This window comes from Acipenser ruthenus, chromosome 10 (genome assembly GCF_902713425.1).
Source record: "Acipenser ruthenus chromosome 10, fAciRut3.2 maternal haplotype, whole genome shotgun sequence".
In the NCBI taxonomy this organism is placed as follows: domain Eukaryota; kingdom Metazoa; phylum Chordata; class Actinopteri; order Acipenseriformes; family Acipenseridae; genus Acipenser; species Acipenser ruthenus.
In genome coordinates this window covers 51,819,503-51,842,599 of record NC_081198.1, presented here as the reverse complement: position 1 = coordinate 51,842,599, position 23,097 = coordinate 51,819,503, and the positions used below count along the sequence as shown (strand labels likewise).

General features: G+C 39.4%; 1 protein-coding gene across 1 annotated transcript in view; it reads right to left on the bottom strand.

Annotated features, from left to right (window-relative positions):
• Nucleotides 1-328: 328 nt before the first annotated feature.
• Nucleotides 329-23,097, bottom strand: part of LOC117405125 (parathyroid hormone 2 receptor-like) — a 34,627-nt gene continuing 11,858 nt past the window's right edge. Inside the window, exons 3-13 of the mRNA XM_034007938.3 lie at nt 20,191-20,301; nt 19,343-19,461; nt 19,018-19,115; nt 17,477-17,663; nt 14,822-14,975; nt 13,739-13,799; nt 10,883-10,949; nt 8,620-8,714; nt 7,795-7,933; nt 3,364-3,405; nt 329-2,063 (exon numbers count right to left, since the gene is read on the bottom strand). Of these exons, the coding sequence (XP_033863829.1) occupies nt 1,674-2,063; nt 3,364-3,405; nt 7,795-7,933; nt 8,620-8,714; nt 10,883-10,949; nt 13,739-13,799; nt 14,822-14,975; nt 17,477-17,663; nt 19,018-19,115; nt 19,343-19,461; nt 20,191-20,301 (1,463 nt within the window). The 3' untranslated portion in view covers nt 329-1,673. The remainder of the gene's footprint in view (nt 2,064-3,363; nt 3,406-7,794; nt 7,934-8,619; nt 8,715-10,882; nt 10,950-13,738; nt 13,800-14,821; nt 14,976-17,476; nt 17,664-19,017; nt 19,116-19,342; nt 19,462-20,190; nt 20,302-23,097) is intronic.

Sequence of the window (23,097 nt, the reverse complement as noted above, 5' to 3'; positions counted from 1 at the left end):
AATTCCGAGGCGATAAGCACCCTGGCTTTGAGTCACTGTGTTCAATTCCGAGAGGGTGATAAGCACCCTGGCTCTGAGTCACTGTGTTCAATTCCGAGAGGGTGATAAGCACCCTGGCTTTGAGTCACTGTGTTCAATTCTGAGAGGGTGATAAGCACCCTGCCTTTGAGTCACTGTGTTCAATTCCGAGAGGGTGATAAGCACCCTGCCTTTGAGTCACTGTTCAATTCCGAGAGAACGATAAGCACCTTGGCTCTGAGTCACTGTGTCCTCAATTCTGCTTATTTTATTGAAAAGAAATACATTCTAAATAAACTGTTGTGCTCATTGAACCAAAGTTAGGATATTTTGCTTCACACGGAAAACACTGACACATGAATTTAAATAGAAATACAGAATTGAGCAACAAGGAAAAAAGATGGGCTGGAAACATTTATTAATAATTGAATAGATTTGTTTTTCTTTCTTTTTTTACAAGTAAACAATCATTGAGCAGTGTGGAGTAGTGGTCAGGGCTCTGGACTCTTGACCGGAGGGTCGTGGGTTCAATCCCAGGTGGGGGACACTGCTGCTGTACCCTTGAGCAAGGTACTTTACCTAGATTGCTCCAGTAAAAACCCAACTGTATAAATGGCTAATTGTATGTAAAAAATAATGTGATATCTTGTAACAATTGTAAGTCGCCCTGGATAAGGGCGTCGGCTAATAAATAAATAATAATAATAATAGACACGTGGCCCAAATAGTGCAATGCATTTTACAGGAGGAGACGGGGCTCGGGGGCAAAGCTAAAACTACCTTCATACAGGCTCAATACTGAGCTTCCTCACAGAGGATCGGGTATATACAGTCAGGCATGTTAGCACAACATGCAAATATCCATATCATTACTACTGCTGCTACTGCTAGTGATACTATCATTACTACTACTACTACTACTACTACTACTACTACTACTACTAATAATAATAATAATAATAATAAATCAAAATGTACAAAATTAATTTGGCATTCATAAAACCTTTTTTTAAAACATTCTGTTAAAATGTTGTTATTTTTATTTGCAACTCCCCAAAAAGTGCCATTGGAACACATGCCCTGTAATACCCCTGGTGCATTATGGTGTGAAAGTTCAGTTCAATAATAAAACTGGTACAGATTAGCATACCAACATGAAAATATCAAACACAGCCCTTAACGTCAAGTATTTTAAATAAACAACTTGTCTGAAGCATTATTATACATGTCTGAAAGTTTTTTCAAAATGTCCTTTTGTCGATACTGCGTCATGCATTCACCCGATCACAAACAGTTTGCAATTTGGGCATTTTGATACACCACAACGAGAAGCTGGAGCCAGAGCTTGAAGATTCTTAATTCTTCCTAATCCTTGGGATACACTGGACACGAGTCTGTAAGCTTGCTTGACTCTTCATCGATTCACACTTTCTTCCATGCATCTGAAAGCAGGACCGCAGGTAACCCTTACACACAACAAGAGCTTTGTTGAGACACTGGATTACAGATTGTGCTTTCACTAGATAACAAACATATTTCTAAAATACAAATGGATCAATTAGCCACTGAGTCCAAAGTGGTCAAACTGACACTAAAGAGCGGAGAAGGGGTTTCAGACAGAGTAAAGAGCCCCGTGGGCTGACGTGGAGAAGTCCTCACAGCGCTGCTTCATCATCCTCCACGCAGCTGCTGCTCATCATCGTGGGCTGGAGCTGCTCCTTCAGGGAGATGTCGTCCACTTGCTTCTCCTCATTCCCGTCGCTCTCCTCTGGGATGGAGGGCGGCATGCTGTCTGGGTCCGAGTTGCTGATCACATACCCAGGCAGGGTGGTGTGGCTGTTGATGGCTCTGGATGGTCCGCTCCTGTACACCCTGCTGGAGAAGAGAGCCGTGCGGGAGGCACGGGCGAGCTGGGACTGGCTGCTGGTGCTGTTGTTGAGGTTGGTGAGCACAGACCCGTAGCGGTAGCTGCTGAACTGGGGGGTCCTCTTCCAGTCGAGCGCCAGGTTCCAGCGGGTCCATGTCTTCTTGATTTCTGTCTGAACCTGGAGAAAAATGAATTATAATAATTTAACTGAAAGTGAGGCTCAGCATTTTAAAACATCTGACAGCGCACATAAGTCTTTTCAGCATATTTGGTGTTTTTGTAGGATTATAGTTTTTTTTAATGTCATTTATATCTATTGAACAGACCCCAATCTTAAAGCATCAGCAGGTTTGTCACAGTCTACAGTAATATCCCTGGCTAAGGGTAAAGGTCAGACTGCTCCTATGACCCCAGGCATCACTGTAAAGGGGGTGGAGAACACTGCATGAAATAGAATAAGGAGAACAAGGGGAAGTCTAGGTTGCAATATATATATATATATATAATTAGAAGATTAATGAAAGGGTTCTCAAGTTTATTATTATTATTATTATTATTATTATTATTATTATTATTATTATTATTATTATTATTATTATTATTATTATCATTATTATTATTCCTGAGTATTCTGAACTATTTCTGCTTTTAAACTGTTTTAGACTGATCTTGACATGCCACTGTTAATTCCATTCAGCATAAATTGCTATCACTTGAGTATCAGATGAGCAAATCATTTTCAACTCGAGCAACACAAATCAGATGTAGGGAGGCTTTCACTTGTTCAGACTGCAACTGGTGAGATGGTTCAGTATACTAGTGTGTGGATGCACTGACCCCAATCAATCAATCAAGAGGAACAATAAGGGCCAGTGTCAAAGTGTTCAGATCATCAGCACCATGGTTTTTTTTTATTTGTTTCTGTATTGTAATTTTTGTGTTTTTTTTACCAGCAATAATCAGTGTTAATAACAATTTGGAGCATGCAGCTTTGGGAATCGAGTGCAATAGATGTGGAAATCTTTAAAAATCGTATTGCAGGTTAATACAGCTACTCTCGACCCTGTCATTCTGAAATGACCTGTAAAATGAAACACACTATCAGAGTAAAAGCTGATAGAAACCAAACTTCAACATCAAAATGATATTATAACTCTGCAAAACAATTACCGCTGTCTGTGCATTTGTAACAGGGTGGAGACTGGGCATGAACCGGCGACCTCACACACCACAACCAAGTGTCTCAACCACAGTCCAAAAGAGCCATGCATTTATTACACATATAAAAGAGCAGACCAGGCATTTATTTAGTATGATGCAGATTGTGATCTGGTTTGGTTTAGTGAGAGTCTGCTGTGCATCCCTAATATTACTGGAGCAGGAATGTTCAGCACAATTTACATAATATTCAATACATTGTCAAAAGGCCAGAAGCATGCATTCATGAGATGCTCAATACTGAAAAGAAAATGACTCACCTCTCCGTTGCAGTAGCAATAGATAATGGACACAAAGAAACCCTGAAACAGAATGCGGTATACATTATGTACGGTTGTTTTAATATCAGGCAACTTTATTGGTAGGCTTGCTCCTTATTCACGTTTGTTTTTCAGGGGCTCACAAAATAAAATGCTCACCTTTTAGAGTAGCATGTTCATTTACAGTTCTTTATTAAAACATCATGAAACTGGATAAACTGTGCAACAGGCTGCAGAGGCTTAGCTACTTGATACGGTCATTTTCAGTGTATTCTTTGCTTCTGACCAGCAGCTGCCCACATACGAACTGGGCAGAGACTTCCAAGCTGGGGGAAATCATAGCTAATGAAACAGGTGTCAGTCATACCTGATGCTTTCCTATGGACTTTGGATACTTGGATCATGAAACTGGAAGTGGCGAAGCCCGTTGTATAATTAACAGGTTTCATTGTGTTCCAGTGAAGAACCACAGTCCATAATCTTAAAGCTGAGCGATTTATTTTGTGAGCCCCTGAAAAATAAATGTTGGGAAGGAGCAGGCCTAGATAAAGGTCAAGAAGATACGAAGTGAAAAGAGCACCATTGGATTCACAAGAGCTGTGGCAGCAGCACAGTTTGGTTATTTATCGTTTGAATCACCTTCATGCTTGCTTTTTCAGAGGTCAGAGGTCTCAATGGGGTATGAATGGAATTCCATGTAAAATACATAGTGGAGTGGTATTGCATTTTGTGTAATAAGTACAGGACGGCCAGCATATCCTAATCACTTTATTCAACGTGTTTTTAGTGAGTCACAAACACACACACACACACACACACACTATTATATAGGTATACTGTATATGCCACAGGCAGCTTCATCAAAGGCTAAACTGTTTATGTGGGCAGATCATTTCTTTTTTGTAAGCTTGCCAAGACAAACATTCATTATTTTACAGATGAAGGGCTATCTGTTGTGCTGTGTGAGTGCATGCATGTGGGAGGAATCTCTCTGCAGAAAAAATAAAAGATTATGAAATTCTGTCATATAAGATAAATTACATGCAACTGATGAAACAGGTTTACCACATACAGTTTGAGCAGGAAATAGAAAACTGAACATTTCACATGTCACATTAAAAAATATATATACACTACCGGTCAAAAGTTTTAGAACACCTCCATTTTTCCAGTTTTTATTGAAATTTACGCAGTTTAATGTCTCAATGTACTCTGAAATTAAAGCATAGAACAAATAAACAATTGGAGATAAAAAAGAAATCATGGAATTGTTTTGTTTAACAAAATTTAATCTAAATTTTTGACTCATCAAAGTAGCCACCTTTTGCAGATATAACAGCCGAACACACTCGTGGCATTCTTTCTACAATGGAAATCAAATATTGTTCGGAAAGTTCTTCCCAACACTGTTGCAGAAGTTCCCACAAATGTGTTGCACTTGTAGGTTGCTTTGCTTTCACCCTTCTGTCCAGTTCATCCCAAACCAGCTCGATGGGGTTTAAGTCTGGAGACTGTGCTGGCCATTCCATGATTTGAAGCCTACCGTCTTGTTCTTTTCTTCTAAGGTAGTTCTGACATAGCCTGGAGGTATGTTTTGGGTCATTATCTTGCTGTGGGATGAACCCCTGACCAACTAGGCGTATACCAGAGGGTATTGCATGGCGCTGCAAAATGCTGTGGTAGCAGTTTTGGTTCAGGGTGCCACTCACTCTGTGCAAGTCGCCGACTCTGGATCCAGCAAAAGAGCCCCAGACCATCACGCTTCCTCCTCCATGTTTGACAGTTGGTGTCACACACCGAGGAACCATCCTTTCGCCTACTCGACGGCGTACAAAAACCCTGCGTGATGAACCGAAGATTTCAAATTTTGATTCATCGGTCCATAAGACCTTCTTCCAGTCTTCAGTAGTCCACTGGCAGTGCTTCATGGCCCAGGCAAGCCTCTTTTTCTTATTTTGCCATCTTAGCAATGGCTTTCTTACTGCCACTCGACCTGTCAAACCTGCAGCTCGAAGTCTTCTCTTCACAGTTGAAACTGAGACTTGCTTACTTCGACCAGTGTTAAGCTGTGCTTGAAGCTGTTGTCCTGTGAGCCGCCTATCATGCAAGCTGTTGACTCTCAGAAACTTGTCTTCTGATTCTGTTGTGGCTTTGGGTCTGCCAGACCTCTTCCTGTCAGAGTTTCCTCCAGTTTCCAAGTGCCTTTTGATGGTGTAGGAAACTGTACTCACTGACACCTTGGCTTTCTTTGCAATTTCTCTAAAGGAAAGACCTACACTTTTAAGGGTTATAATGGTCTGTCTGTCTTCCTTTGTTAATTGCCTTTTTCTTGCCATTATGAGAACAATATACTACTTCCTGCAGTACAATACTGTCCAAATAATGCTTAAGAGGGTGTAGTAACACAGTCTGTTCCAACACTGCTTTTATACAGACAGAGGGTTTGTAAGTAATCAACAAAAGTTGGGACACCTGTAGGAATTGTTAGCATCAACTTTCAAGGCTTAATTTACTTCCATTGCTGCAGAACAGCTGTAAGTTGTTAACCCATTACTTGTTCCCTGAAAAATGCCTTTTTGTATAACTCTGAAATGTACATTATTTTTCAGTTTTTGGTAACCTAAACTTTTTTTTTTTAACCTCTGGCAGTTTACCGCTTACCTTTGTACCATTTCAGGTTATTCACTGGACTTGAACTGCTTAAATTTCAATAAAAACTGGAAAAATGGGGGTGTTCTAAAACTTTTGACCGGTAGTGTATATATATACACACATACAGTAAGTTACATCTAATTTTATAATGATGTTTTACTGAATGTTACACAGCCAACTGAGCTCTGGATGGACTGCTCAATTCAGAAATGAAGGACATGAATGGAACAAGGTGTTTGGCAGAGATGAGGTAAATTCCATCCCTGCCAGATCCACGTGGGGAATGTGGCTGGGTCCTGATTGAATAAGTGATCGTGAATCAAGTCCCAGCCGCGTGGTATAAAAGGGAAGAAACCCCTGGAGGGAGGGTTCAGTGAAGACGACTGCCCCGCCCGAACAGGAGGAGCTTGGGAAGAGAGTTTGGGTACCTTTAGTGCCTTGTTTTTGTACTCTGTTTCTATTTTCCTGTGTTTTAGTTTATTTTGTGGGATAATAAACATGTGCATTAGTGCTTTCATTGCAGCTTTCTCTCTCTGAATCTCCCTGCTGCCAGTAACCAGCCTTGCCAGCGACGTTACCCTTTCACAAAACATTCAAGGTGGATTTTTAAAAGATGGAAAGCTAATGCATTAAAAGGATTAATTATATTAAACTAAAGAGCTCAAAGTGGCAGCCTCATCTGCTCCAAACACAGCTAATTGAATTTTCACACATGATGTCCTCTTTCAATACAAATCAAACATGTGAAGAAGAGTCAGGGAAATTCAAGGCAGTTATTGTGTTCACCATGCAGATTGTGACAGACTGATAGACAGATTAACCACGTTATCAAATTGTTAATTAACTGAGGGGCACTCAGCACTAACCACTGCTTCTCTGGCAGACATGACAAAATATGACATGCTCTGAAACTATAAAAATGAACATAGCTGAGGTTATTATTATTATTTGTTTATTTAGCAGACGCCTTTATCCAAGGCGACTTACAGAGACTAGGGTGTGTGAACTATGCATCAGTTGCAGAGTCACTTACAATTACGTCTCACCTGAAAGACAGAGCACAAGGAGGTTAAGTGACCTGCTCAAGGTCACACAATGAGTCAGTGGCTGAGGTGGGATTTGAACTGGGGACCTCCTGGTTACAAGCCCTTTTCTTTAACCACTGGACTACACAGAGGTTGCTTTTAGCCGTAGGGTTGACACATTGTGCACTGCTCTTTGTAAGTGCTTAGTGATTGTGTGTGATGCTGTTTGCTGTGGTGGTGTGAGCCTCTTGCTAAGTTGTACACTGCTCTTTGTAAGTGCTTAGTGATTGTGTGTGATGCTGTTTGCTGTGGTGGTGTGAGCCTCTTGCTAAGTTGCACACTGCTCTTTGTAAGTGCTTAGTGATTGTGTGTGATGCTGTTTGCTGTGGTGGTGTGAGCCTCTTGCTAAGTTGCACACTGCTCTTTGTAAGTGCTTAGTGATTGTGTGTGATGCTGTTTGCTGTGGTGGTGTGAGCCTCTTGCTAAGTTGCACACTGCTCTTTGTAAGTGCTTAGTGATTGTGTGTAATGCTGTTTGCTGTGGTGGTGTGAGCCTCTTGCTAAGTCGTCATTGGAAATGAGAATTCTCAATTGACTTGTCTGGATAAATAAAGGTTTTGATTGATTGATTGATTGGTTTATTGATTGATTGATTGAGTGGTTGATTGATTAGTTGGTTGGTTGGTTGGTTGGTTGATTGGTTGATTGATTGATTGATTGTACCATTGATCACACGTACTTGTACTATATGTTACCTGAAAGGAGTTGAAGAAAAGCTCACAGTACATCCGCACCTCCCATCCCATCCCATTGAAAGTGTGTGGCATTCCCACAAAGACAATGTAGTGCACCCCAAACACCAGCACCAGGACAAGTGTTGATTTCGCGAGCTTCCTGCGGTAAGGGAGAGATAAGACACCAGTGTTATTAACAGGCACACACGTTTTCTAAAGAAACACAAGTCTATTAGTGCTGGTATTGGTATCGGTATTGTTTAAAAAACAACAACATGCCAAATGCAATAATGCACAGTCCTTCTTACTTCTGAATTATTGAGAAACGTGTCCTTTATTGAAGCTCATAAATATATTTATACACTGCTATATTATTTATTATCACGGTCAGCAAAATCTATGGATATTAAGAAAAAATATACAGAAGATTTTTTTTTTTTACATTTTGTATCAAATTAAATCTTTTTCAGCGGTAACACTTTCCATGAAGTGTCTCTAATTACAGTGTACTTACATAGTAGTTACTTAGTAAATACATGTGTACTTATACATAATTGCAATGTTATTATGCATAGTTACAATGTATTTAATGTGTACATTTTTTACATGATACATGTATATGTAAGTACACAATTGTATCAGAAAAGTGTCAAGATTAGGATTAGAGTTAGAGTTAGAGTTTGGGTTATATAGCACAAAAAAGATTTACACATTATGTACATTGTAACGATGCATAATAACATTGTAATGATGTGTAAGTGCACATGTATTTACTGAGTAATTACTATGTAAATACGCAGTAATTAGAGACACTTCATGGAAAGTGTTACAGGTTTCTATTGTTACCTGTACTGTTTCCTCGTGTCGTATCTTCCAGCATTTGTTTCCCGTATTTTTGTGGCCAGAACCCGAACAATGTTCAGAAACAAGATGAAATTCAGCTAAAAACAAACAAACAAGGAAGACTGGTCACTCACACAGTCACAGTGTTCTGCAGACCAGTTATACACTGGGAACGCCAGTCAGTTAGAAAGACTGGTCACTCACACAGTCACAGTGTTCTGCAGACCAGTCATACACTGGGAACGCTAGTCAGTTAGAAAGACTGGTCACTCACACAGTCACAGTGTTCTACAGACCAGTTATACACTGGGAACGCTAGTCAGTTAGAAAGACTGGTCACTCACACAGTCACAGTGTTCTGCAGACCAGTCATACACTGGGAACGCTAGTCAGTTAGAAAGACTGGTCACTCACACAGTCACAGTGTTCTGCAGACCAATTATACACTGGGAACGCTAGTCAGTTAGAAAGACTGGTCACTCACACAGTAACAGTGTTCTGCAGACCAGTCATACACTGGGAACGCTAGTCAGTTAGAAAGACTGGTCACTCACACAGTCACAGTGTTCTGCAGACCAATTATACACTGGGAACTATGGATGTGGATATTCACCCATAACATTTATAGCATTAAGCATAGATCAAATATATATAGAACGTGGATTTTCTGTCACCTTGTAGAAAACAGAATAGAAGAAAAAATGATTTAGCTGCTGTTTATATTACATTGCCTATTTCTAGTGTTGAAAGGCGACACAGCAATGTCCATATTATTATTATTATTATTACTATTTTTTTAAATGATTCCAAAGGGTCAAAAGTTTCGTTTTTAATAGCCATCATAACCAGAAAGCTCAGTCAACCTTATCTGCCTGACATCAAATGATTGCTGCGATGAGTTATTTGTGAAAAGCCACAATTAATTATCAGACCCAAAATGAATGTAGGCTTTGCTCTTTTATAAGCCAGCAATTATATATTCTGATGACTAAAAATGCATTTTGCAAAAATGGCCTTTGACAGCTTGTTGCGCTAACATAAAGCTGCAATTTCTAAGTAAAAAAAAAATACAAATAATACATAAAAAATGATTTAAAAACCTCAATTGCCAGTGCACCGTTTTATTTCAAAATGCTGTGCATTTCACACAGGAAAAACTGAGGAAGCATTGGAAGCTTTCCAAGTATTTTCTACATTGTATTTTCCATTACATCCCTGCAGGCTAGTGCATGTTAGTGTTTTGTGTAAAAAGAACCATTTTAAACCTCAATGCTCAGCACAGAAAGGTGGAACCTAATCCTATCACGTAGATCCATTGAATTAATACCAGATGTTAACCTTCCAGAGTCTGGCAGAAATAAAACATAATAGGAATAAAAGATTCCATGTGCTCTTCTGCCTGATTCATTCTCACTCTATCTGCCTCTGTTATTATTATTAGTTTATTTAGCAGCCACCTTCATCCAGGGCAACTGACAGAGACTAGGGTGTGTGAACTATGCATCAGCTGCAGAGTCACTTACAATTACGTCTCACCCGAAAGACGGAGCACAAGGAGGTGAAGTGACTTGCTCAGGGTCACACAGCGAGTCAGTGGTTGAGGTGGGATTTGAACCAGGGACCTCCTGGTTGCAAGCCCTTTTCTTTAACCACTGGACCACACAGCCTGTTGTACACAGACATATATTTCCCTTTAGTGATACCAGGGTCTCACATTGTTGTACACGCCTTTTTTTATTTTTATTATCAATGTGCTGTGTGTAAATTAGATCATTTTCACAGCTGGGCTTTTGTAAAGCTGTCTTGATGCACCTTCCTCTTCTGCAAAAGACTGAGACAAATTTTTCCAGCTTCATCAAGCTCTTCCTCTTGCTCTGTTCTTTCCTCTATTTTACTTGAGTAGAATACCTGTCCCCCAATTCACCTGTAGTACATTTATCTTATCAAGTACCACACAAAATAAATATTAATGGTGACACTACATGAAGTGTCTTTGACTACTGTGTATTTACATAGCAGTTACTTAGTAAATAAAATTGCACAATATAACCCTAATCCTAATCAATCAATCAATCAATCTTTATTTTAAAAATAACTTAGTAAATCCTTACCCGATAGCTATCAGGATTGGAGTTTGGTAAATACTTACCCCGATAGCTATCAGGATTGGAGCTTGGTAAATACTTACCCCGATAGCTATCAGGATTGGAGCTTGGTAAATACTTACCCCGATAGCTATCAGGATTGGAGCTTGGTAAATACTTACCCCAATAGCTATCAGGATTGGAGCTTGGTAAATCCATTTCAGGTTGCCAGCACTTAGTTCCCAGCATCTGTAGAAATGAGGAGTGCATCTTAAATACAATTCAATTACACTGACTTAAGTGTGAGGAGTATTCAGACATCAATTTAGTAACCTTCACATCCACAGTAATGTGAACATAAAACCCCATTACGAAACAACAGTATTTAAGTAAATCAAATTTAAAGGCAAATCTAGTAATATAATGACACAGTTTAGATCAACACATTACTGTTCATTTTGTTAATACTGGTCTCCTGGAAGCAGGTTTCAAGCCACTGTTCCTGAAAAGTGCCTTTGTGTTCCTTCAGCTTAAGACTGAAGATGTTATTTATTTAGACTTACTACAAACAGTATTTAAATAAGTGGTGGGTTAAATCTTAGTGGATAGAGCAGATTGATTCCACACTTTCCCTGTGCCATAATGATTAAATTAGGTTAAACAAATCACACTTATTCGAAATACACTTTGAGTACTTCAATTACATTTGTTCTCATATTGTCTCTCAAACTGGGATATTTAACTGGAAAGAAGGGGAAATATAACACAACTATAAAGCAGCCTCATATTTTACCAATACCAGTTACCACCTTATCCACCCAGCTCCACTGTTGCAAATCTGATTAGAAAGTGCAGGTACTGTGGAAATCCTGACTCAGTAATCGTCCCATTTAAATCATGTTGCCCTTCTCCTGCTTATGCATTGAGTAACAATCCACAATACCCCACAGGTAAAGCACAGCCAACTTGACTATGTCCTGTTTGATGTTATTCAACATGAGGCATAAAGAACCATGTGTTATGAGCAGGCCCACACGCACACGCACACACACACACTCATGTACACGCACGCACGCACGCACTCACACACACACACACTCACACACACTCATGCACACGCACGCACGCACGCACGCACTCACACACACACACACACACTCACACACACTCACGTTCTTTGATCTCTGCTGACTAGTGTTTAAAATGGTCTTCTTTGCGGGGGTTTAGCACTTTTTTTGATTCTTTGATTTTCTAATTACTTGCTTGTTCTTCGATGGTAACCTATGACTGTAGGTTACAGTTCTTTCCCCCATTAAAAAAGACATAATGTGTCTTTCATCTAGGGAATGTGAGAGCTGAGAGCTGAGACCTGCAGCTGGTTTAAAACTCTATCATCACAGTATGTGGAGGCGGGGTTTAGATGATCGGGTAACACCTTACATCAAGTGCTTTAATTACCATGTATTTACATTGTAAATGCATGTGTACTTACACATAATTACAATGCTGTCATGCCAAGTTACAATGCACTTAGGCTAAGGGATAGGGGACAATGTGGGACAAGAAAGGGCAGCCATACAGACGCATTGCAATTCTGCATATGAGCATTGAACTGTGATACTTCACTTCTGAAAAAAGTGGTAAACATGGGCTTCTGTGAAAACAAATAATGCAAAATGTATGACTCACATCAGTAATCATCTACTTATTTTAGAATGTTATTTTGAGAAATGCATTAAAAAACAGAGCCATTTCTTCAGAATCTATTTTACTCCTGTTTATTGAAATGGTTCCTGTTGCTACTTACTTAAGGAATGAGTTTAATAAGAGCCCAGGGATGCAATGTTTAAATGTATAGTTTTTCTGAAGCAGTGCTATAGCTGTGAGTGTCTCTTCCTGTCAGAAGACAGGTCCTAAACAAGCCCAGCAGCAGTATTATTGAGTGCGGGAAAGCAGTGTGCAACAGAACCTGCACAGGGAAACAGGCGCTGCATCTGGAATCAACAGAACCTGCACAGGGAGACAGGTGCTGCATCTGGAATCTACAGAACCTGCACAGGGAGACAGGCGCTGCATCTGGAATCTACAGAACCTGCACAGGGAGACAGGCGCTGCATCTGGAATCAACAGAACCTGCACAGGGAGACAGGCGCTGCATCTGGAATCTACTGAACCTGCACAGGGAGACAGGCGCTGCATCTGGAATCTACAGAACCTGCACAGGGAGACAGGCGCTGCATCTGGAATCAACAGAACCTGCACAGGGAGACAGGCGCTGCATCTGGAATCTACTGAACCTGCACAGGGAAACAGGCGCTGCATCTGGAATCAACAGAACCTGCACAGGGAGACAGGCGCTGCATCTGGAATCTACAGAACCTGCACAGGGAAACAGGCGCTGCATCTGGAATCAACAGAACCTGCACAGGGAGACAGGCGCTGCATCTGGAATCGAGCCAAAACTACACAGCCAAAAATACCAAATGAATCCTACTTGTCAACTACTGCTAAATGTGTGAGATCCTGTATCTGCCACCAGCTTTATACATAATAAGAAACTTCAGAAAGTAATGACTTCTTTTTTTTTCATAGTTTTAACCTTAGAATTACGATTGAACATTTCAAAGTAAAGGATGATAACCTTCCAAAAAAACCCATTAGTCTGAAAAGTGAATATAGTTCTGTCTGATTTGTCTTTAGCAGCTCTGTTTGGGTGATTTGTTTTGAAAACTGAAATGCAACACCGTCTCTAGTCCAAGCCAGCGAGCAGAATACAAAGGCATAGGAATTGAATTCAGCTAAACTTTTAGAAATGAGGTCAGCTTGCACACATTCAAACTGAGCTGACTGTCACGCCAGCATAAGGAAAGTGGCATTCTCAAGATCTGACCTGATTGTCATTAAAATAAGAAAATCCTGGAGAGGGAAGCTTGGTGTGTAACAAGGGCCCTTAGTCAAGTACAGTGCACATGACCTGCAATATGTTAATGAACATGCGACTATCAGTGAAGAAGAAAAGGAGCTCCTTCAACCCGCACCGTGCATCAGCCACCGTTGCCCTGACGACTGCCCATGCTGCCACGAACAGAGCTGGAACTCCTGCAGTGAAAATGAAAGAATAGTCAGGGCTTCAGGGAGCTTGAAATCATCCAACATGTACAAATCCAGCATAAAACATGCCACTAGCAACAGCGCCAGCCAGCTGGAAACATATCATTCTCCAGTTTGATTTAACCACTTGTTTAAAAAACACTTTAAATACCTACTGCAAAACAATATCAGACGTGTTCACATTATATAACACATTTGTTTAGCTTTTTTTCTTATATACTGTAGCATCCATATTTGTAAATACCTTAAAACAACATTGACCAGTAAAAACTAAATCCATATATTTTACGTTTAATGGGAGCCTTATATATATACACATACATTCATCTTAAAATGTGGGTTATCAAATTCCATATGGAAAGCAAGCAATTCAACCCCAAGCACATGGTGTGAAAGCAATTATACTGAGTGCGTTAAGCAACTGAGCAGCTCACAGCGAGAATGTTTCTGTTCACTCAGATCACCAATGAAATCTGCTCTGTATGCTCTGCTCTGAGCGGCTCACTTCCTTAACGCACTCACAACCATGATACGCAAGAGACAAGGTTAGTTGGAAAGCATTATTTTTGGTAACACTTTACATTCTGTCTCTAGTAGTTGCTTAGTAAATACATGTGTAATTACACATCATTACAATGTTATTAGGCATATACAATGTGTACATTTTTTTGCACGATATATATATATGTAAGTATATGATTGTATTAGAAAAAGGTTAGGGATAGGGATAAGGCTAGAATGTGCAAAAAGATTTACATAAGTAAATAATAATAATAATAATAATAATAATAATAATAATAATAATAATAATAATACATTGTAACTATGTATAATAATATTGTAATGATGTATAAGTGCACTTGTCTTTACTAAGTAACTACTATGTAAATACACAGTAATTAGAGACACCACTTAAAGCATTACCTTATTAGTTTCATGATAGATAGTTTCATGATAGATTTGCTTAAAGTCCATGGTGCTAGATTTATTTGAAGGCAAACCAGGCTTACCCCATCCAATCAAAGTGAATCCCCATAGGTACTCAGTGTCTGAAAGGAAAGCCATGAAGATGAGACTGTGAAGGTAGAGTCCCTCCACCAGTATCCAGTAGTAGTTGGTGGCAAGGAAGTAGATAAAAAGCAGGACTGTAATCTTGCACCCAATCTGCCAACATACAAACAGCCCTGAATAAAATATGCATGCATATTTTAAATGCATGGTTAATGGCATGGATCAAGGGACCTGGCTGTAGTCAGGATCATAAGAAAAACGTAAGAAAACATAAAAAAGTTTAAAAATGAGAGGAGGCTATTCGGCCCATCTTGCTCATTTGGTTGTTAGTAGCTTATTGATCCCAGAATCTCATCAAGCAGCTTCTTGAAGGATCCCAGGGTGTCAGCTTCAACAAAATTACTGGGGAGTTGGTTCCAGACCCTCACAATTCTCTGTGTAAAAAAGTGCCTCCTATTTTCTGTTCTGAATGCCCCTTTATCTAATCTTTGTACTCTTTCTACAGCAGCAATATCCTTTTTGTAACGAGGTGACCAGAACTGAACACAAAATTCTAGGTGAGGTCTTACTTAGTTTTAACATTACTTCCCTTGATGTAAATTCAACAGTGTCAGCACAGCTCTCCAGCTCTAATGCTTTTAAATCGGTTGTAATATTTCTTTGGACAGTGTCACAGACATTGTACAGAGGCTGTTCAACACTAAAATGGGATAGAAAAGTGCTCAGTTCTTTGCCTCACTTATTGACTGTTGCTGCTTCAACCCTCCCCTCCTGTCTGTGTGGAGTGAGTCTTCGTGCTCAATTAGATAGCTCCTTTGTTCTTCCAGATCCTCTGCCACATCTCATGAAAATATCATTTTCCAATACAGAAATCCCTTCTGAAATGGGTGCATCATTCCAGTTGCCTCAGTCAATTATTCAGTGATTACAGTGAAGGGAAGTTTATGATTAATTAAGTTCTTGTTATTGTTAAAACTCAAAAACTGTTAATCCGGCTGACATATACAGTATAGCAGCAACTGTTTATTTAAATATCAACCATAATTCACCAACTACTCAGTTTAATGAGCCGTACAGTAGCAGGACCACCTTGGGCACCGGGTTTTCAATGCCTGGCAATACCAGTATGCTAGTTATAGAAGTGCCTATCAGTTCAGGTCTACAACCTCGTACCTGTATCACACAACAGTCATTATTAACCTGATGGAGAGTAAAAGCAATTGAGATTGTGTGAAACACATGTTGCTGCTATTTTAATAATCTAAACCGTGGCAGATCTACAGAACGTCGCCATTTACCTCTGCGCTAGTCATGCTGGTGTTTCACCCCTGAGAGAGATTCAGATCATTAAAGAATAGGCTGCGTTAGCCCCTGAGGGTACACTAGGACTTGAGCGGCCGTTCAAACGGTTTCTTCTTAAAGTGCATGAGAGTGGCGCAAGTATCACGAGGAGGAATCTGACCATTTGGATGACCAGATCCAACCTCGGTACATTTCAAACCCTGTTTCATGCACCTCAGTGCAAAATTTAAAAAGTTATCATCATTTTTATTTGTGAGAAATGCATGTCCTATTGTACCTGAAAGGGTTAAGTATTAAACAGGGTGACATTTGTGTTTTGTTTTAGAACTTGTTACAGGGAATTATAAGGACAGTGCAAACCAAAGGAACACATCTTTATCTCCAGTACCCTCATATTCTTTATCTTTAATACTCTCATATTCTTTATCTCCAGTACCCTCATATTCTTTATCTTTAATACTCTCATATTCTTTATCTATAATACTCTCATATTCTTTATCTTTAATACTCTCATATTCTTTATCTTTAATACTCTCATATTCTTTATCTTTAATACTCTCATTTTCTTTATCTCCAGTACTCTCATATTCTTTATCTTTAATACTCTCATATTCTTTATCTCCAGTACTCTCATAGTCTTTATCTCCAGTACTCTCATATTCTTTATCTTTAATACTCTCATATTCTTTATCTCCAGTACTCTCATAGTCTTTATCTCCAGTACTCTCATAGTCTTTATCTCCAGTACTCTCATATTCTTTATCTCCAGTACTCTCATATTCTTTATCTCCAGTACTCTCATATTCTTTATCTCCAGTACTCTCATAGTCTTTATCTCCAGTACTCTCATATTCTTTATCTCCAGTACTCTCATATTCTTTATCTCCAGTTCTCTCACAGTCTTTATCTCCAGTACTCTCATATTCTTTATCTCCAGTACTCTCATATTCTTTATCTCCAGTTCTCTCATATTCTTTATCTCCAGTACTCTCATAGTCTTTATCTCCAGTACTCTCATATTCTTTATCTCCAGTACTCTCATATTCTTTATCTCCAGTACTCTCATAGTCTTTATCTCCAGTACTCTCATATTCTTTATCTCCAGTACTCTCATATTCTTTATCTCCAGTTCTCTCACAGTCTTTATCTCCAGTACTCTCATATTCTTTATCTCCAGTACTCTCATATTCTTTATCTCCAGTACTCTCATATTCTTTATCTCCAGTACTCTCATAGTCTTTATCTCCAGTACTCTCATATTCTTTATCTCCAGTACTCTCATATTCTTTATCTCCAGTACTCTCATATTCTTTATCTCCAGTACTCTCATATTCTTTATCTCCAGTACTCACATATTGTGTTTTGTTCAGGACCAGCGCCAGCGAGAGGGTTTTATAGTCGTCCATTGCAGCAGAATCGAAGTCCTGCAAAGCGATGTTGGCGTGGACGACCCTGTCTTTGATGAAGATGATGATGGCACGCAGCATGAAGGATACAAACAGGTGCATGTGGATGTAGTTTCTGGTGCAGTGCAGCCTCCTGGGTGGGAGGAAAGGAACAATAAGAAATACAGACACAAGCGGTATGATACAATCATGTTCTGATAACATGGCGAAGCAGATGTTTACTCAGACTTTGAGGGGTGCAAACACCCTCATAGAATATTGTCCTTCTATACAACACACAAGTTTATGGGGTGTCACAAATTTGATGGGGTTTGAAAGCTTTCAGTATGCGAGACCGGCATGCAAGAGCTTGTCAGAATGGATGCAGAACAGTAAAATCTCTGGTATCCCAACTAACTGGGAGCAGGGGGTTCGGATAATCGAATCACAACTGTGAAATTGTTTATATGACTTTCCCAATCAAGAAACCTCCTAAAAGGATACAGTAGAATACAACATCTTTATAGGTAACCTACAGTACTGCACTGTTGAGTGAATACCAGAGACTGAGGGCTGAACAGAGCATTAGGCAGAAGAGCACAGCACAACAAAACAGGTCAATAAGGAGGCGAATGACAGAGGGGTTTGAATCACTGAGGTCTGACTGTATTAAATGAGTAGAAAGCAGAAGTTTGCAACGATCCCAGTGAAGGGCTGTGAAACCTGATGTTGGATTGGACGGCACACCACTGAGCATCCCTGATCTAAACATCCGTTATGAAGTGCTGCCCTTCACACCTCTGTGTTCTGAAAACACATTGCATCTCTGGTGCAAATATTTCTATCCTCACTCCCACACAGTTTTAGTGCTTTATAATGCAGCTGTCATTTACTGTCCTTTTGTATTTATTTATCAGATTGAACAGGTTTATAAATGAACTGAATCATGAAATTATTCTTTTGTGCATGGTTTAAGTGTAGCTCCAATAAGCTTTTAAGTTCATTCATGTTTTGTCTGACCCCAAACCCACCATGGACACAAGATTTTCCACCCCTCATTAAATGACAATAGGCTGTTTACTACTGGAATAGATGCCATTTAAATGATAAACTAGTTCTATCCCTGGTATTTTACATTCTATTACAGACTACAATACCACACTGAAGAGACCCGCATGCACTTGTAATAAACTCTCCTGGCTCACTGAGTTCAATAAAGGCTTCATCTTTACTATTTTCTTCTAAATGATCATTCATATTTTTTGTTTAAATACAGTATCCTAGAACAAAAAGTATTTGCAATTAGCCATTAATGAAGTCCCCTTACAGTTGGTTTTGTCCTTAATTAATCACAGCAATTAGAATCTATTAAAGATCGATGTTTAATAGTCAGTGTACGAGTCTACAGTACAACATGTTCATTAGTTCTGTTTTTGAGCACAGTGGGAGTGTTCCATATTACTCTAGAATGCCACACTTCCCTTGAACAAGCATAGCAGTTCACTTACCTGAAATAGCCAATGATGGAAACGGCAACCACGAGGGAGCTGAATGACACTGAATACCCTACAGTGTACAGGATATACAGACGTTCAAAGAAATCCCTCTGGAATGAAAGGAACAGGGTTCAAGTAGATGCTAGGCTAATGGGGCGTGGATTCAGCACTGCATTATGAGCCACGGTTATTCACTGTTCAATAGCGATTGAATGATCAAAGCCCAATGATCCTTCACACATTCAAAGGGCACAAAGTAACAATGCAAGGAAAGATAACAAGAGGGGTGGGAATGTAATTCATAAGCATTCAATAGAACACCTTTAACTAAACTTACTTTTTCCCCTTCCAGGCCAGGGTGAAGGAACATGGCACAGTCTGAATAATTTGGCCAGGTTAGGTTGTTCTCCACAAACTCCCAGGACCCATTGGCATTGCACTTTCGGTAAGCATAGCCTGGAACACAAGAACACAGCAATGTGGAACTCCAGTCACGTCAAGCGTTTGTGAATAATAAATAAAGAATCACACAGACGAGTGAAGGGGCCTGGAACACAGAAACACAGCAATGTGGAACTCCAGTCACGTCAAGCGTTTGTGAATAATAAATAAAGAATCACACAGGCGAGTGAAGGGGCCTGGAACACAGAAACACAGCAATGTGGAACTCCAGTCACGTCAAGCATTTGTGAATAATAAATAAAGAATCACACAGGCGAGTGAAGGGGCCTGGAACACAGAAACACAGCAATGTGGAACTCCAGTCATGTCAAGCGTTTGTGAATAATAAATAAAGAATCACACAGACGAGTGAAGGGGCCTGGAACACAGAAACACAGCAATGTGGAACTCCAGTCACGTCAAGCGTTTGTGAATAATAAATAAAGAATCACACAGGCGAGAGAAGGGGCCTGGAACACAGAAACACAGCAATGTGGAACTCCAGTCACGTCAAGCGTTTGTGAATAATAAATAAAGAAGCACACAGACGAGTGAAGGGGCCTGGAACACAGAAACACAGCAATGTGGAACTCCAGTCACTTCAAGCGTTTGTGAATAATAAATAAAGAATCACACAGATGAGTGAAGGGGCCTGGAACACAGAAACACAGCAATGTGGAACTCCAGTCACGTCAAGCGTTTGTGAATAATAAATAAAGAATCACACAGGCGAGAGAAGGGTACCTTTGTGGTTGAAATCATAGATGTATGATGGGCAGGACACTCTTGTTACCTCACCAGGGGAGCCCCCTGGCCAGCAGACCAGGCCATCCCAATCCGCTGGACACAAGTCATCTGCAGGAAGAGGATTCACCAGTCAGAGGAAACCTTTCCAGAGCACATTCATATTAAAGGTGGTTGAGCCTAACAAAACCATTCCAAAATTTTTACCTGTCGTGCACTACCTTTCGCTACCATACAGCATATGAAATAGGATTTAAATGTGCATTTCAAAAACACAGAAACACATGCTATGGTAAACACGTATCTCACTTATAAAGTCATGATGGGCCATATAAATTCTTCACCACTGTGCTAGTGTAGAGGGTGCTATTGCGGATTCTGCCCCCTGTTGGTGAGATGAGATGAGGTTAAAAGCTCTTAAACCACTAATGGAGAGGAGCCTGGCTCTTTTGCACTGTGGTTAAGATGCTTGATTGCGCGGGGTCACCAGTTCATGCACCAATTATTTTGTGAAAAGAAAATCAAGATGCTGCATGTTACAGAACTGTCTGTAAGCAGTGAAGGTGTAGGTGGCCATAATGAATACCTGGAGCAGGTTCTGTAGAATTACAGCAAGCCTCCAACAAGATATAGTGCCCCAATTTTATTTTGTTTAGTTTTCAGCTATTTCTTTATTTAATACCATTATATATATATATATATATATATTATATATATATATATATATATATATATATAAAAATATATACAGTGCCTATAGAAAGTCTACACCCGCTTGAACTTTTTCACATTTTGTTGTGTCAGTGCCTCAGAGTTTCATACATTTAAATGAGGATTTTTTTCACTTATCTACACACCATATTCCACACTGTTAAGGGGAAAAAAGTTTATATTGAGAAAAAAATGATATATTAAAAATACAAAACTGAAACATCATAATTGGATAAGTCTCCACCCCCCTGAGTTACATCACAAGCACATTATTAGATTTAAATAGAAATAAGTGAGTGTAGTTACCATGGCATCAAATGCCTTTGAGTACCTCCACTGTTTACAAACACACTTTCCCTTGACAAAGGTGTGTTAAACATACAGAAACATTGGGCAGTTGGTTCTTTATCTAAACATGCGGCATCCTGTATGAACACATTCATAACACACTGTTTCTGATTGAACACATTCATAACACACTGTTTCTGATTGAACACATTCATAACACACTGTTTCTGATTGAACACATTCATAACACACTGTTTCTGATTGAACACATTCATAACACACTGTTTCTGATTGAGGTTGAACACATTCATAACACACTGTTTCTCTTTGAACACATTCATAACACACTGTTTCTGATTGAACACATTCATAACACACTGTTTCTGATTGAGGTTGAACACATTCATAACACACTGTTTCTGATTGAACACATTCATAACACACTGTTTCTGATTGAACACATTCATAACACACTGTTTCTGATTGAACACATTCATAACACACTGTTTCTGATTGAACACATTCATAACACACTGTTTCTGATTGAACACATTCATAACACTCTGTTTCTGATTGAGGTTGAACACATTCATAACACACTGTTTCTCTTTGAACACATTCATAACACACTGTTTCTGATTGAACACATTCATAACACACTGTTTCTGATTGAACACATTCATAACACACTGTTTCTGATTGAACACATTCATAACACACTGTTTCTGATTGAACACATTCATAACACACTGTTTCTGATTGAGGTTGAACACATTCATAACACACTGTTTCTGATTGAACACATTCATAACACTCTGTTTCTGATTGAGGTTGAACACATTCATAACACACTGTTTCTGATTGAGGTTGAACACATTCATAACACACTGTTTCTGATTGAGGTTGAACACATTCGTAACACACTGTTTCTGATTGAGGTTGAACACATTCGTAACACACTGTTTCTGATTGAGGTTGAACACATTCATAACACACTGTTTCTGAATGAGGTTGAACACATTCATAACACACTGTTTCTGATTGAGGTTGAACACATTCATAACACACTGTTTCTGATTGAACACATTCATAACACACTGTTTCTGATTGAGGTTGAACACATTCATAACACACTGTTTCTGATTGAACACATTCATAACACACTGTTTCTGATTGAGGTTGAACACATTCATAACACACTGTTTCTGATTGAGGTTGAACACATTCATAACACACTGTTTCTGATTGAGGTTGAACACATTCGTAACACACTGTTTCTGATTGAGGTTGAACACATTCGTAACACACTGTTTCTGATTGAGGTTGAACACATTCATAACACACTGTTTCTGATTGAGGTTGAACACATTCATAACACACTGTTTCTGATTGAGGTTGAACACATTCATAACACACTGTTTCTGATTGAACACATTCATAACACACTGTTTCTGATTGAACACATTCATAACACACTGTTTCTGATTGAGGTTGAACACATTCATAACACACTGTTTCTGATTGAGGTTGAACACACACTTCTAATTTAGGCTCTGTTGTTTAAAGTACTTCATTAAAGCAGCCACTGTAAGAATAACAAAAACTAAAAATGCCAATTAGGGTTTGTGTGCGTCAGTGATGCTGCACTTGGAAAATAGAAAACATTTCAGTGAATTCACTGGCATTTACAGGTAATGTCTGCTTAAGATGTGACTCAGTCACTTCACATGAATTCAGGGCTGTGACTCAGTCACTTCACATGAATTCAGGGCTGTGACTCAGTCACTTCACATGAATTCAGGGCTGTGACTCAGTCACTTCACATGATTTCAGGGCTGTGACTCAGTCACTTCACATGAATTCAGGGCTGTGACTCAGTCACTTCACATGATTTCAGGGCTGTGACTC